General features: G+C 37.2%; 1 protein-coding gene across 1 annotated transcript; it reads right to left on the reverse strand.

Moving 5' to 3' along the window:
- Window positions 1–5,262: 5,262 nt before the first annotated feature.
- LOC138908287 (uncharacterized) lies at window positions 5,263–6,619 on the reverse strand. Its single transcript, XM_070198945.1, has 2 exons — window positions 6,149–6,619; window positions 5,263–6,069 (listed from the first exon to the last, which is right to left on the reverse strand). The coding sequence occupies exons 1-2, from the start codon at window positions 6,617–6,619 to the stop codon at window positions 5,263–5,265; spliced, it is 1,278 nt and encodes a 425-aa protein (XP_070055046.1).
- Window positions 6,620–17,834: the final 11,215 nt, after the last annotated feature.

Here is a 17,834-nt window from a genome sequence, read left to right on the forward strand (position 1 = left end):
GGAGATTCAAAATCAGTGCTGAGTAAAGGCTAAGTCCGCAACTTAAACTAGTAGCTCGTTTACATAAATTTGGGCAGCATCTCCCCTGTAACTAGGCCCTCCTCCAATACCATATTCAACAAAAATAAGAACACAACAATAAAAATATGTAAGCATCATTTTCCAACCTTATCTCCATCATAATATACCACAAAATAGCCCACACACCCTAATCACTTCATACATAAAACGACAATCAAAGTAGTGTCAAACAACTTAAAACAGTGTAACGACGAACGACCAGCCTACCATTCCGTCATTATGTGGTATTTTTCCACACAATTTGTCCTCCAAAACTCCATTTAACAGTAGAAAAATATACAGCCCAAAGGCAACACGAAACAACCCACAAAATAGTCCACTACAAGTCAAATAACTCGAACTCACGGCTTCCGATCACCGTCCCGTGAGTTCTAACTATTAGAAAACAAATTTATCAATATTTCTTGATATTTAAACACTTAAATACAGAAAGTACACATTTTCTTAGCTATGAAGTACCTTCCAAAACACAAACTACAAAGAAAAAGAGAGGCGATATAGCGATACTTACGTCGTATGGATCGTTTTAACGTTATTGCTTCTTGATTTCATGCCCGGGATGATAATCTTGTTTGAAGCTCTTGTAGAGAGTTTAAGAGTAAATTTAGGGGGTGTTATTTGGGCGAGCTCTCTGGAAAAATGGAGAAAGAGACGAGATGGGATGTAAATATCCTTTTTTTTTAAAAGTAAAAAAAAGTGCTACTTGGCACCCTATGATTGGCCCTTCTTCCAACGCTTATAACCTTTTATCCCGGTATCGTATGAATGAACGGTTAAGTGCGTAGGAAACTACATTCCAAGACCTTCAATTTGGTATATAATATGTCCCAAAAAGACCTCATATAGCACACGAAATATATTTCTCAAAAAGCTCTGTTATAGGGCAAATCCTTAGTAGGTGTTTCCGCAACTATAATCCGATTTTCCCCAAACTTCATATTTTCTATCCAAACATCAAATATAGCCATATTATGACTTTAAAATCATTTATTAAATCATGATTAACAAGTCTCATATTCATTACGTCACCTTGGGATGCACAGGGTGTAACATCCGGGCTAGGCATCATTTTGAAGCCGCCCACGGGTAACACTATTAGGCAATCTATCAAAACTTCTAAGTTGACTAACAATAGGGCCGAGTATGAGGCCATGATTGCAGGTCTCGAGCTAGCTAAAATCTTGGGAGCAGAAGTAATTGAAGCCAAGTGTGACTCTTTACTGGTAGTGAACCAAGTAAACAAAACCTTCGAAGTTCGAGAAGATAGAATGCAAAGGTATTTGGACAAGTTGCAGGTAACCTTGCACCGTTTCAAGGAATGGACTTTACAGCATGTACCTCGAGAACAAAACAGTGAGGCCGATGCACTTGAAAATCTAGGGTCATTGGTCGAGGAAGATGAGATCAAATCGGGGATTGTCGTTCAACTCTCGAGATCCGTGATCGAGGAAAGTCATGCCGAGATAAACTCTACAAGCTTAACCTGGGATTGGAGGAATAAATATATTGAATACTTGAAGAATGGAAAGCTCCCATCGGACCCTAAAGAGTCGAGGGCCCTACGAACCAAAGTTGCTCGATTCACATTGGCTGAAGATGGAACATTATACAGAAGGACATTCGATGGACCATTGGCAGTGTGCTTAGGACCAGGGGACACCGATTATGTTCTACGAGAAGTCCATGAAGGCACTTGTGGGAACCACTCCAGCGCTGAATCACTGATTCACAAAATCATCAGAGCAGGATACTACTTGATAGCATGGAAAAAGACACTAAGGATTTTGTTCGAAAATGTGATAAATGTCAAAGGTTTGCACCGATGATCCATCATCCCGGAGAACAACGTCATTCAGTCTTATCCCCATGGCCGTTCATGAAATGAGGAATGGATATCGTCGACCCTATGCTTACGGCCTCAGGTAAAGCTAAGTTCATTTTATTTATGACTGACTATTTCTATAAATGGGTTGAAGCACAGGTGTTCGAGAAAGTGAGAGAAAAATAGGTTATAGACTTCATCTGGGATCACATCGTGTGTCGATTTGGGATACCCGCAGAAATAGTATGCGACAATGGTAAACAATTTATCGGCAGTAAAGTGACGAAATTTCTCGAAGACCATAAAATAAAAAAGATATTGTCAACACCGTATTACCCTAGTGGGAACGGACATGCCGAATCGAGGAACAAGACTAACATCCAAAACCTGAAGAAAAGGTTGAACGAAGCTAAAGGAAAATGGAGAGAAATTCTGCCCGAAGTCCTCTGGGCATATCGAACAACATCGAAGTCCAGTACAGGGGCAACTCCGTTTTCCTTAGTGTATGACTCCGAAGCCTTAATTCCAGTCGGAGAACCCAGCGCAAGGTTTTGACATGCATCGGAGGAATCGAACCACGAGGCTATGAATACTAGCCTCGAATTATTAGATGAAAAACGAGAAGCGGCACTCGTTCGAATGGCTGCACAAAAGCAACAAATCGAAAGGTACTACAATAAAAAAAACCAACCTTCGCCACTTCAGGGTCGGAGATTTAGTCCTAAGGAAGGTCACCATCAACACTCGAGATCCTAATAAAGGGAAGCTCGGCTCGAATTGGGAAGGACCCTATCAAGTCCTCGATATAGTTGAAAAAGGGTCTTATAAACTCGGAACGATGGACGGCGAACCACTGCCAAACAACTGGAACATATCACTTCTCAAATGATATTACTGTTAAGGTATGACTTTCTCCCTTCTTTTGTTTATATGTATTCGACGCTTACTCATTGCAGGAGTTCGACCAAAGACATCGAGACCTCAGGTTTTAAAGTACGCGTTGTACTCTTTTTCCCTTAGATAGATTTTTATCCCAACTGAATTTTTCCGGCGAGGTTTTTAATGAGGCAATAGATGTGCTACCTGAGGACAATTCAACAGTATACAAGGCTTCTTTGCAATCAACCTTGAATATTGAAGGGCATCATCCTCGGATGTTGTATTCTCGAGAATAGTACTTCATGTCAAAGGGCCTCGATAGGGAAGCTTTGTAATGGGCCAAACTTAGAATGTGTGTAGATTATAAGGATTTAAACAAGGCGTGCCCCAAAGATTCTTTTCCACTGCCTAACATCAATCTCATGATCGATGCCACGGCCGGCCATGAGATCCTTACTTTTCTCGATGCCTATTCCGCGTACAATCAAATCCAAATGAACCCGGATTACCAAGAGAAAACTTCATTTATCACCAAGTATGGAATCTATCCGATTTTTCCCAAGCTTCATATTTTCTATCCAAACATCATATATAGCCATATTATGACTTTAAAATTATTTAAATCATGATTAACAAGTCTCATATTCATTATGTCACCTTGGGACGCACATGGTGTAACAATCTTCCCCCCTTAGAAATATTCATCCTCGAATGTTAAACTCCCAGAAATCTATAAAAATTTTGGCAGAGTCTCCTCTGTAACGGTACTACTACCAACTTGCCACACAGAAAACCCAACAATACAAAGCCACACAGGGCCACAATCATCAATAACACCAATGGCCTCACACGACCAATAATAATAACTAACATAAGAATCAAGTACCATATACATACCTAAAGGCTGTGTTGTCTCAGTCTGATCCTTCTCTGGAAGTGGAAACAAGTGAGGATTCCTAGTCTTCATTTCTTCTTCAGCTTACCAAGTCATCTCCTCCACATTATTGTTAATCCAAAGTACTTTAATCGAAGCTACATCCTTAGTTCTTAATCTTCGAACTTGTCTATCTAGTATAGCAATGAGATCTTCCTCATATGATAGTTGCTCTGTAACCTGAACATCGTAAACTTGAATGACTTTAGAGGGATCTCCAATACACCTACAGAGCATTGACACATGAAATACTGGATGTACATACTCAAATTTGGAAGGCAAGTCTAACTCATATGCAACTTAGCCTACTTTGCGTATAATCTTATAAGGTCCAATGCACTGAGGGCTAAGATTTCCTTTCTTACCGAATCTCATAACCGTGTCCATATAAATTAGTCGAGCCCCGATGGCAAAACATGTGCGCGTGTATAAACTATTCAAAGAAGCATTCTCTCTTCATTTAAACATTTTGTGTCTCGAAAAAAATTCTCTGCTATACAAACCTCATGCTTATGATATTGTGAGAAATGGCTCAAGAGCCAAAGTGCAAATATACACTCGGGGACTACCATCGATGATAGGCAAATTTGAGTTATCTAAACTCAAATTCATAAGACCTAAAAGAGGCACCCCTCGATCTTTAGGCCAAGGCCATCATTCTCGAGGACTGACATTTCAAACAAGTTCAAAATGTTATTGGGAAATAAGCCCAAGAGGCACACCCTAAGGCTACGACCTAAATAACGTGGCTCAGAGACGTCCGAATTCCGCAATAACGATAGGCCTTCAAATTCTTTGAAAAACCGGTTAAAAAAGGCTGCCCTCGGCAAATAATCAAAAGGGCTTCGATAAAATTAGTCCTCGAAAAACCTTAAGAGGTATCAAATTATCTTTAACACAAACGTGCTAAGGCACAAAAGGCAAAAGGGTTTCAACCGACATCGGACCCTAAATGGGTAAAAAATACATGCTAAGGCATAAAGAAATTTTTACTAAGTCTTTTAAGCTAAAAGGGGGAAATAATAGCCATCTTTTAGAGGCTATATGGGCCCAACCTAAAAGGGCCTAAGGGCCAATATATTTAGAGTTCGAGACTTTGTTCTCACTCAACTCGGACCTAAGGGTTCCGCTATTCCGAGTTCAAATAAAGTTGACTTGAATTTAGCTCAAGGATCCTCCATAATACCTTAAGGGGTATGTTAGTGTAAGTTCGAAAATTACTCATTATTTGATAAAAAACCTAAGAGTTTGTTCTATTCTAAGTTCGAAACATACTCGAACTTAGTAATAAAAACAGTGCAATCATGGCATCGATCAGGCCATCCGAAATCTCGAACATATTATTGAGCTAGGGGACTCGCCCTTGCGTGTCTAAAAAACCTAAGGGTTTGTTCTAAGTTCAAACTAGTGTTCACTCGATTACAGAGGCTGCAACAACAAAATTTTCACAAGGCAAAAGCACAAAACACGTTTGAGCATAAAATTGAGAAGACATTCAAAAGAAGTTTTTCTATTATAAAAAAGGTTATGTACAGGAGACAAAGTCCTAACTACGGCTAGTTTCGACCTCTTCTCCGGGAGCAACCTCTCCTTCAGGCCCCTCATCAGATCCGTCTCGACTACCTTCTTCATCATCGTCTTCGACATCGGAGGAGGCAAGCTGCTTGGCTTCGTCTTCGAGCACCTTGGCTCGGGCTATCTCCTCGGAGAGGTCAAAACCTCGAGCATGGATTTCCTCGAGGGTTTCTGTCCGGGATTGACACTTTGCCGAGTCATTGATCCATCGTTCTCGGTCAGAAGCCTCCCTTAGCTGCATTTGAGCAGCCTCGGCATCGGCCCGGTACATGGCAATGGACTTGTCCGCCATGACCTTTGTCTTCTCGATCTCCACATTGGCCTCAGCAAGCCTGGTTTCAAGCTCTTCGATCCTCTTGGCTTGGGCCGAGCTTTTCTCTTTGAGTCCCCGAAATTGAACCTCGGCCGATGACAGTCTGGCCAAGGTAGTTTCTTTTTCCGCAGCCAGGTGGTCCATATTCTCCTTCCACCGATCACAATCGGCCTTGACCTGATCGACTTCTCCCCGAAGCAGCTCGATCCTTTTAACCTTTTGTTGCAGCTGAGATAATGAAGTATTAGCCTGTACAGTTGGGTCGAGTCCATACTTTATCAAAAGGATGCTCACCTGCATATCTAGCTCGGCCTCTTTCTCACGAGCCTTGGCCAAATCCGCTTGAAGGTCCTTTATAGTTTCGTCCTTTTGGCCGCAAAGAAGCTTCAGAACGTTCCTCTCCTCCGAGACCTTTTGGAGCTCGGTTTCACACTGGCTAAGGTCAGCTCGAAACTTGGCGAAGGCCTATATAAAAAAGGAAAACACAAGTCAGATTTAGAGAAAAAAAGAGTAAAGAAAAGAAGTGCAGTAAACTGATTCTTACCCGAGATAAGAGACGTTGGACCTCTTCTAAATGAATAGAAGTGTCACTGATATCAGAGGCATCATCGACTCCAGTAAAGCAATCCCGAAAGGGATCCCCTACACTAGAGCCTCCGACTATATCAGGGGTCTTCAACTCTCGAGCCTCCCTTAGTGTCTCCTTAGAAAAAGTCGGAAGAAAAGGCAAGTGACTTGTTGTCATGGTCCCGAGCAAGTCGCTCGGGGTGCTCTGATCGATCTTCGGGGTCTGAGAACCGGCCCCGTCTAGTGTAGTTGCAAATGACCGAGAAATGATCTCGACCTCTGGTAATTCAGGATCCTCACCCGATTTCTTTTTGGAAGCCTCCTCGACACGAGGCTTGATTTTAGCATCCGCCATCGGCTCAGAAGGTTTGGTGAGCTCGACAGCTTTCCTAGGTCGGACCGTCAGTGCCGAGGCATTTTCCTTTTCTTCCTCTTCTTCGTCTCTCATTTTTTTGACCGAGTCCATCGTGAGAGCGATTACTTTCCTCCTCACACTTCGAGGTTTAGGCTTGGGATCCTCAGACTACGAGGCACTTTTCCCCTTCTTGTCTTCCCTTTGAGGCTAACTTCTGAACCCAATCTTCGAGGTCAGGTACCGCTTGAGGCATCCAAGGAATAGCTGCATGTCGAAAGGGGATATCAGGCGAAGTCAAAGAAGGTACGAAGAACAAAGTTTAAAAGATCAATTACGGTCAAAGTTCTACTCTTCAGGGAATGACATCTTCTCTTCTGGGATAATATCGCGGGTCCTCACCCGTACAAAACGGCTCACCCAACCCCGATCCTTGTTCTCGTCAATGCTTGAGAACAAGGCCTTCGTTGCCCGGCGTTGGAGCCTGATTAGTCCTTGATAGATTCGAGGCCGGTACAACCGTATGAGGTGATTGAGAGTAAACTCTAGCCCCTCGGCCTTGCTAGAGCAGAAGCGCATCATGATTACTATGCGCCATAGAGAGGGGTGGATTTGGCCTAGGGTGACCTGATATCTTTTACAGAGATCAATAATCACTGGGTCGATGGGACCCAATGTGAAGAGGTAATTGTAAACACTTAGGAACCCCTCCACATAAGCATTGATGCTCTCTTAGGGAGCAGGAATTTGCACCACGACCTCGGGACCCCAGTTGCAGTCCCTCTTCATGGCCTCGAGGTGGCTCTTCGTTATCGAGCATATGTACGTCGACATATGCTCACATCAGCCCGGGATCAATGAAGGGTTTTCGACCTTGAAGTCGGATTTTAGAGTACACGGGCCGGGAACATACTCATGGGGAAGCGGCTCCACCGGCGCCTTATCGTCGGACGGCCGGGAAAAGGAGCAAGAAGCTTTCTCCTTCTCCGGTACGATCTTTGAGGTTTTCGCCATTTGTATAAGTAAAGAAGAGCAAAGGAAGATGAAAAATTGGTGGTTTCGGTGCTAACAAAAGTGGCACTACAGACAGCGAAAAGGAGGAGACGAAAAGAGTGAGAGGACTTAGAGGTTTGATTAGAGCAAAAGTAAAGTTTGATTCAATGAATGAGCGAGTATTTATAGGCTCACGGTGATGGTTCGGTGGCGCTAGTGGCCGACCGCTAACTAACAGACATTAATGATTTGACGAACTGAACTGACGGAACATTTCGGTCACATCCGTCACTTACGTCATGAGGACAACGTCATGATCGAGGTTTCGAAAAATCAAAGCTCAAACCGTTTCTTATCATTTTATTCCAAGAAACGCGGGGACTATCTGTATACAGTCAAAATCGAGCATGTCCAATTTCATAGGCACAAGGAGCTGCCTCGAGAGTAAGATCGTAATAGACCAGGCTTGAGCTCAATGGTAGAGTATGGAGTATGAAGATCGAAGTGCTCGCTGAAGATCGAGACCAAGCATGACTGACTTCGAGTAAGGCATAATAACGGAATGGCAAAATATTAGCAACCGACCGAAGATCTCGGCAGAAATCCCGTAACAGATCGAATCAAGCGGTTATTGACGCCAATCATGGGATTTGTATCCGTTATTAGAATTGTACCTTATTTAGGATTCCTATGCTATATAAAGAAGGACATCATTCATTTGTAAGGGGGAATGATTCACTAATAAACATATACACATACACTGCTTTCTCTATTTCACTTACTATCTATTACTGCTCATCACTGTTTATTTTATGTTCTTTGTTGTTCTTGTTACCCAACCTCGAGACCATCTCGAATCGAAGTCGAAAGCACTGCCAAAACGCTGATTTGATTTATTTTACTATTTAGATTATCTATTTAAATTCCTTGTTTATCAATTAATATTGGATTAAATCACGTATCTTTGAAATCACTAAATGAGTTCAATTGTTACTCAAAATTTTGGGTAAACAATATCTATATATGTTATTAAAAGGAAAGGAAAAAGTCTTCTTCTTAAGCCAAGTGACAATCTAGAAAAAAGTCACATGACATAAGTAGTTATCTATATCTATATATTATTAAAAGGAAAGGAAAAAGTATCTGCTTAAGCCAAGTAACAACCTAAAAAAAAGTCACATGGCATAAGTAGTTAATAATTAGTTATTTAGTTAACAATTAGTTATTTAGTTAACAATTAGTAATATCTCCGTGTGATTTTGACCACTACATATGGTGGCAGAAGACCGACTTCATCTCCTCCATCATTCGGCAAAGCTTGCTTCTATTTTTGTGGTACATTCTCTTCTTATTCCTCAATAGTTATAGGTGTACGCCACTTTGTGCGAGTGCGAATTATATTGATATTACTTCTTATTTCTTAAGTAGTTGAATTGTTCCTGAAGAAGCTTTGCTATTTGTCACACCTTTATATTATTACTTCTCATTTAGCGGGCACTTAAAATATGGTATGGAAACAAAGCTGTTCTCTCAATTGAAAACTCGATTGGTAGGACCATCCACTTCAACTACAATTTACTTCTCCGGCTTAAGCTTCATAGTATTGGAGAAGTTCAATTAGTTGTTAACAACTGAATTTTTGGGATTCCGATGATTCAGGAAAGAGGAACTAAACCGTGGCGTTCGCCACGCTCAGGTAATTGTTTAATTTAATTATTCAGAAGAAATTTGTTTTCCTTATTAATTGTGAGAGGATACAAAAATATTGCATAAAGTTTAGGGTTTGAGTTAGAACTGTAATTTGATGTTTGATATTCATCTCTTGATGAGTAACTTCTATTAATTTGGCGTTAAATATCCAACTAAGATAAAAAGGAAATTAAAAAATAACCTGATAATTAGGATAAAATATCTACCTACCGTGAAAAGTTTTAAATTCTATAATTTGGTGCTAGAGAATTTGCTAAATTACTACAACACTGTATAATTTATGCTAACTTTCTGCAGAAAATGGTATCGACTGTTAGCTAAAGGTCTCATAGGAAATAACATAATTATATGTTTTAAAAATGGTTTAAAAAAACCTTTGCAAGTAGTGTATGTGTGTTGTATTTGTCTAAACAATGTTAACAACATATGAACATTATAAATTTTCAACTATTTTCCAAATTTTTGCTTATGATCGCGGGACAACTCTTAAAGGAGCATTTTTTTGGTTCTACTTTTGTTTCACTTTATGGTATTTCGGGTTTTGGTAGAGATATTGATACTCCGATTGCATCTGTTAGTAAAGAGGAGATAAGTTGATTTTAGGAAACTTTTGCAGTTTAAAAGAACAATGCATAGCTTTTCTAAAAATTCAAATTTTATTAGGACTACTTATGAGCATGTGAATATGAATGTAGGATAATCATTTTTTCCCTCATAATTTGTACTTATACAATGGAACTATAACACAGAGTTTCTTTCCTGCAACTGTGTTGAAAAATTCCATAAAATTTTTTACAACTATCATTAATACTCTCGCTTTCTTTTACAGATGATTCAGCGAGCAATTGAACAATCGAATAAAGAAGACGATTCTTATAAGAAAACAATATCAAAGTACATTATGACAGTGGGGTGACTTACCATGGGCTCATATTGTATACTCAAACACCATTTTAGAGACCTATGTGAAAACAGTAAATTGTAGAGACTCCCTAGGGTTGCTATAAGGCTTTGTGATGCAAGTTACTATTCCATATGTATACTGACAGTGCATTTACATGTTCATACAATAATAGTATTTGCATGCTCCTTTTTGTCTATCGTATTTTTAAAGTAATATTTTTGTATGAAAAATTATATTTAATATTCTCCGCGCAATGCGCGGGTACGGATACTAGCAGTGGCGGAGCCACTCATTGGCAAGGGGAGTCAATTGACACCCCTTTGTTGGGAAATTATACCGCTTAGATAGGTTAAATATTTTATTTTTATGCATACATACTATGTGTTGACTCCCCTTAATTTTTTCATATGCATACTTATGTATATTTTGACTCCCCTTATGAAAAATTTCGGCTCCGCCACTGGATACTAGTATTATTAAAAGGAGAGGAAAAAGCCATCTCCTTAAGCCAAGTGGCAACCTAGAAAAAAGCCACATGACATAAGCAGTTAAAAATTAGTTATTTAGTTAACAATTAGTTATTAGTTATTATTTTTTATCTATAAAATAATAAAATAAAATATTTTATAATAAAAAATAATTTTTTTAAAAAAAACGCTCATTCAAATTAGAAAGCAGTTTCAAGTTGGAGTTTTTAAATTATTTTAAAATAAAAAATAAAATTACAAAAAATAAAAATCTTCTATATATTATTAAAAGAAGAGGAAAAAGCCCTCTCCTTAAGCCAAGTGACAGCCTAAAAAAAAGTCACATGGCATAAGTAGTTAATAAATAGTTATTTAGTTAATAATTAGTTATTGGTTATTATTTTTAAATTTAATTATTTATAAAATAATAAAATAGAAAATAAAATTTTAAAAAAAATTTCTCATTTAAATGAGAAAGTAGTTTCAAGTTGGAGTTTTTAAATTATTTTAAAATAAAAAAATATAATTACAAAAAATAAAAAAACTACCAATTTAAAATTTCTTTGTTTTTTTAAATAATTTTTTCCTTTTTAAAAATAAAAAGTTTATTATTCAAAAATATTATTGAAAATAATATAATAAAATATAAAATACAAAAATATGTATCTTCTATTATATTATAAAAAGAAAGTAGCATACAAAAATTTAAATAAAGTATTATGCTAATAAAGCTTTCTATTAACAATGTAATAATACTAAATATTGGATAATATAATATAAAAAATACAGAACAAAAAAGTTATTCGATGCATATATAAGTCTCATTAATTTAATAAAGATTTTATTCATCAAAATTCAGATAAATTTATTAAGAAAAATATGATTAAATTTAAAATAAATATTTTTTCAAGAGTAATAAAATATATATCTTCTATTATATTATAAAAAGAAAGTAGTAGACAAAAATATTAAACAAAGTAATATGCTAATAAAAGTTTTTATTAACAATGGAATTATATTAAATATTGGATAATATAATAAGAAAAATTACATAACAAAAAATTTATTCGATGACTATAAGTCCCTTTAATTTAATAGAGATTTTATTCATTAAAATTCGGATAATATTATTGAAAATAATAGAATAAAATTAAAATTAAAAATATTTCAAGATTAATAAAATATATATCTTCTCTTATATTACAAAAAAAATCGAGCAGACAAAAATATTAAACAAAGTAACATGATAGTAAAAATTTCTATTAACAATGTTAAAATATATACTAAATATTGGATAATAGAATAAAAATAAATATAGAACAAAAAAATTATTCAATGACTATATAAGTCCCTTTAATTTAATAGCGATTTTATTATTGGGTATATCACACTGGCAAATAAGATGACAATTGAAATTTAATAAAGCAATACGATCTAGTTTGTTCAAACAAGACCGATCATAATTTAATTAATATTTTTTCATATTGACAATGCATCGCACGGGTATGACTACTAGTTTAATCAAGTGAACTGTGAACCCACCATGAGTGGCGTAGTCTCCGTGTTTTCGCCCGTACTTCATAAATATTGGATAAATGATTGACTACAAGTAAAGATATTGCATATGCACATTCTAAAAGAGATTGCTCAAAATGAACATTTAATTAGTTACAAAGTTGAGAAGGATGTTAAAGAGAGGATTTTCTAAGTAAATGATTTAGCTCATTAAAGCGAAGATCTAAAAACTTATTATTTCACTTAGCTAAAGATCCCTTATAAATATCTAACTATATATGATATCAGAGGAGCATCCAGGATTTCATGGTTGCGGGTGTCGCTCAATTTAAATTTTAATGCCAAGCTACCACCAGTTAAGGATATTGAAAAAGAGTGATGTTTGGTCGATTCACTATATTTTGAATATCTCGGTTCAGATCGATCTATCTTGAATTAATTCGATACGGCTTACAAAATTTTGGTACATAAATGTCACGATCTAATTTTTTCTCCATTGGGTATCGTGATGGCACCTAGTCTTAGGGACTAAGTAAGCCTAATATGTACTGAATAACAATATTAATTAAATAACATCTAACAACTTTTGAAATAGAAATCTCTATAAAATTTACAATTCCCAAAACCGGTAGTACAAGTCATAAGCTCTACAGAGCTTGCTACAATTCTTCTAAATACAACTGTTTGAAATAAAGTAACAGTATGAATACAAATCAGAAGGTGACTCCGAAGCCTGCGAACTCAGCAGCAGGTTTACCTTGAGTCTCAACAGCAACAATCCGTACAGCTAGCTAACGATCAACTGACTTCGAAATACCTGGATATGAACAAAAATGTGCAGAAGTGTAGTATGAGTACACCATAGCGGTATCCAGCAAGTATCAAGACTAATCTCAGTGGAGTAGTGACGAGGAACAGTCAAGACACTTACTGGACTAAATAACCTAAACAAATTATAAGTATAGAAACAACAAAATATAATATCTACATAAATACTACGCGATATGACTAACAATACAATAATTGCAATAGAAAAGGACAACAACAAGTATCACCGGAATACCATAATAATGACACATAAGGGTGAACGTAAATACCACTTAAATCCGAAATCACAGATACAGCAAGGACAATTAATAACTCAGCAACAACAACTGCTTTCACGTCAGGTTTTAGTCAACAAACTCCATGAGGTACCGAACCTCAGACAAATCATAACTCACGAGTTTCAATACCTGAACCCTAGCACTTGGCATCATGTGCCCTCATTACACTTCATAACCGCACTGACGACTCGCGTGCCAAATAGAGTTATTCTCACATAGAAGGCAAGTAAACACGGGTGTTCATCTATACTCAATAATATCAAGAAAACTTCTTAACCGATAAGAGTGCTCAACTACATGTATACTTGTGCAAGTGTCCTAACATAGTTCATGCCAGCTAGTAAGTACAGGGAAATAAATGGACATCAAGTAGAATGTTTTCACACAAGTTTCCACAAAATAAAGCTCACACATATAAGTGTACCACTACACAAGTATCAACAACAAGAATTCCCCCAGGCCATCACAAGTCATCACAAAATCAATCCCTAACACAGCCCACCTTGTCCCGCCATGCGTGCAATAGTAAAATAAATATCCGCCTTGTCTCGCCACACGTGCATAATAATATTCCCACCTTGTCTCGCCACATGCGCAACCCACATATATATAGCCCGCCTTGTCACGCCGCATGTGCAAATATCAATAGTAACAATAGCATGGTAGAAACCTCGTGCAACCCCATAACAAAGAGATGTCAACAAAGGGCACTCCCGAGATACCGTCTCGTAGTCTCAAAAGTAAATGCTCAAGACATGGGGATCTCCCGAGGTACCATCTCGTTGTCCCAAAAGTAAATATGCAAGACATGGGGATCTCCCGAGGTACCGCCTCGTAGTCCCAAAGTAAATATGCAAGAACAACAAGTACAACAGCAACAATAACAATAGTACAAGGGTACGACAAATAAGTCAACTCATAAATTTCAGAACTTAAGGTAACGGAGGAATTAAGTCACAAGGAATGGCCACAATAGAGAATATTAGTCATAATAAGAACAGTTCAACAAGAAAGGAAATATTATGTAACAACGGTCCACAATGTACAGTTTGATAACAAGGGAGCTAACACAAGTCGAATGATCCCAAATAAGGACAAGTCAACTAAGATATAGGATATCTAAACTTCTTTTAAGGTCGGGCAATTACGAAAGAGACACAACAAATTCAATTAAGGATAAGCAGCAAAAAGATAGTCATAGTCTCAATTAAGGATGAACAATTATAGAAGAGATAATTATAACTTCAAATAAAGACAAGCAGTTAGGGGAAAGATAACATGATAATAGAAGAGATAACAATTCCAGTTAAGGCACAGATGAATCAAATAAACAACAAGAGTGGATCATGAAGCAATTAATTATAATAAAAGCAGGTAGAAGTAAAATTAGTAATTAAGAAATGTAATCATAATGAGAACAACTGCATAATCACTGAATACAAGGACCTAAGAGCCCTAAAAGGCCAAATTTTTACAATTAAGTTCGAGCATGTACTCGTCACCTCGCGTACACGGACTACAATTAGCATAGAAGACTCAAATCCTAAGGGGTAGTTCCCCCACACGAAGTTAGGCAAGATACTTACCTCGAACCAAGCTCAATCAATCAGTAAGAATGCCATGTCCTTGATTATCTGACTCTGAATGACCCAAATCTAGCCAAAAACACAATTACATATCATGAATAAAATTACGAGAAACTAATTTAAATAATAAATCTACGACTTTAGCAAAGAATCAAAAATTTGACCCGGGCACACGTCTCGAAATCGGGTAAAAGTCATAAAATACGAACACTCAATCAACCACGAGTTCACTCGTACCAAAATTACTTAAATCCGATACCAAAATCCCAAAATTCGGCCTAAGAACTTTTCTCAACTTTTTCCCAAATTTCAATCCAAATCCAAAATTAAATGATGAAATCAACCATAGATTAGTGAAATATAACCATAAAAGAGTTAAGAATCGTTACCCAAAAGCTTTCTTTGAAAATCCCTCGAAAAATCGTCAAATTCCGAGCTCTCAAGTCCAAAAATGAATAATGAAATCAAACACTCACACTTAGCCCTTTTCTCTGCCAGTCAAATCGCTTATGCGGGTTTTCAACCGCATCTGCGGAATTTACATCGCAGGTGCGGTTTTCACTTAAAACTCATCGCCCGCTTATGCGATTAAAAGGCCGCACCTGTGTGTGCGCACCTGCGGACTTATGTCTGCTTCTGTGGTCCTCCACCGCTCTTGCGATCTCTCCAGCGCATCTGCGGGCATCGCAAATGCGGAACTCACCTCGCACCTGCGGCCCCTGACCACTCCTTCCAAACCCGCTTATGCGCTTAATCATCCGTACGTGCGGCCCCGCACCTGCGGTTCCCCCACCGCAGGTGCGAACACCAGAAACCAGCAAATTTCAGAAATTTTTTAAGTTCAATATTTCCTCCGTTAAGCATCCGAAACACACCTGAGACCCCCGGGACCTCAACCAAATATACCAACCAATTTTAAAACACCATACGAACTTAGTCGAGCCCTCAAACCACATCAAACAACGCTAAAATCACGAATTATCCTCCGATTCAAACTTAAAGAACTTGAAACTTTAAATTTCTATAACCGATGCCGAAACCTATCAAACCACATCCAATTGACCTCAAATTTTATACACAAGTCATATTCAACATTACGGACCTATTCCAACTTTCGGAATCGGAATCCGACCCCGATATCAAAAAGTCCACTTCCGGTCAAAATCTCCAAAAATTCGACTTTCGCCATTTCAAGCATAAATCAGCTACAGACATCAAATTCACAGTCCGGACACGCTTCTAAGTCCAAAATCACCCAACGGAGCTAACGAAATCGTCGGAACTCCATTCCGGAGTCATCTTCACCCATTTCCAACTACGGTCAAAATTCTAAGACTTAAGCTTCCGAAACTTGCATCCTTCTTCCGATTTGACTCCGATTCATCCGCTAACTTAATTCAACCATGCACACAAATCAATACATATAATACGAAGCTGCTCAGGACCTTATGCCGTCGATTAAAACTTAAATTCTCAAAACGACCGGCCAGGTCGTTACAATAAATAACTACGCAATCACCAAACTAAAAATATTTAGTCCAATTTGATAGCAAGAAAAAAAATAACACTAGATGAATAACAAAGAAAAATAATTAAAATTATATTCAAACAAAACTTTGGAGATCTAGAAAATGAAAAAGGAAGCAAATACATAATCTAAATAAATAATAAACTGGTGTTGTAACAAAGAGAGAAAATACGACGATGAAGAAATAAAAACTAAGAAAAGAAGAAATAAGAGAAAAGGACAAAAAGAACAAAAAAGAGACACTACGTACAAAATGAGTTTCGATCCCAGGCTAAAGGCTTGAAAACTGGAGCTTTAACCATTAGCACCTACCGTCAGTTACTATGGTTGGTACCCTTTACTTATATCCATTTTATTGTGTGAAATACCAATATATACATTAAATTTTACCCGAGCATCCGGGTGGCGTGGCACCCCTCTCCACTACATAGATCCGCCCGTGTATGATATCAATGTTCAACCTAATGGGACCTGAAACTATAATATTGGCCCTTCGGAAGTCAGAGCCAATGCAATACCAAGTTAAATATTGTAATGTACTTGTCATCTTATTATCATCAATAAAAGTGATAACAATAACAATTGTTTTGGTGATAGTTAAACGATTGACTAATCAATAGCTTAAGACTTTAAGTGGACCTTAAAGGGTCAATTTGCAGTTTAATCTAGTACCAAGAATATAAAACTAAACTCTACCAATGGATTTCTAACTATGGCAAATTGCTTACCTTTTTCATTATAGAATGTTAAAATTAACATACAACATTGACAATGACCATGTCTAAGAAATATTCAATGTTAAAATATATTGGAATCTGACGGTTTAACTATTGCTATTTGGTTGTCCTATTTCACGAGATATCCAACATAACCGAAAGTATATATATTTTCTTTTTCATTTCTGTAATTTGTAGTTAATACAAGAAGCTTCAATATTAAATTTAATTATCTTCTTTAGAGATATAATATAAGTTTGGTGAACTGAGTTCTTATTTTTTGTTTTGATTAGTACGGTTTTTTGGGTTGTAACACATGTGATTAATAAAATTGATGGAGTAGGAACAATTCCTCTTTTTCGACTTTATCTTTGCTTTTCATTGAGAATAACTATGTCGTTGCGGCAAGGGTCGTCTAATGATTATTTAATTCATTACACTACTCAAGTGAAGAAAAGAAAGGACAATATTTGGACGAGTGCAATAAAAAGGTTTGTTCTGCAGATTATAAAACACATTAGTCGATGAGTATTTATTTGTTGCGTCCTTTTTATTTTACCCTAATGTAAACCAAAGTTAGACGCCTCTTTTATTGGATATGATACTCTTAGAAAAGGCCAAGGGACAGAACAGAGATGATATAATAAAAGAAATATACATTCCTGTGCACTTGCCTGAGACATTGACACCCATTTTTCTTACTTTGCCCATAGTCCCATGCCAATAACAAGAACTCAGATTCCTCGTGCCATTCCACACTTTCTTTTTCCTCAATGAAGTTTTTTT

Source organism: Nicotiana tomentosiformis, chromosome 3 (assembly GCF_000390325.3).
Source record: "Nicotiana tomentosiformis chromosome 3, ASM39032v3, whole genome shotgun sequence".
In the NCBI taxonomy this organism is placed as follows: domain Eukaryota; kingdom Viridiplantae; phylum Streptophyta; class Magnoliopsida; order Solanales; family Solanaceae; genus Nicotiana; species Nicotiana tomentosiformis.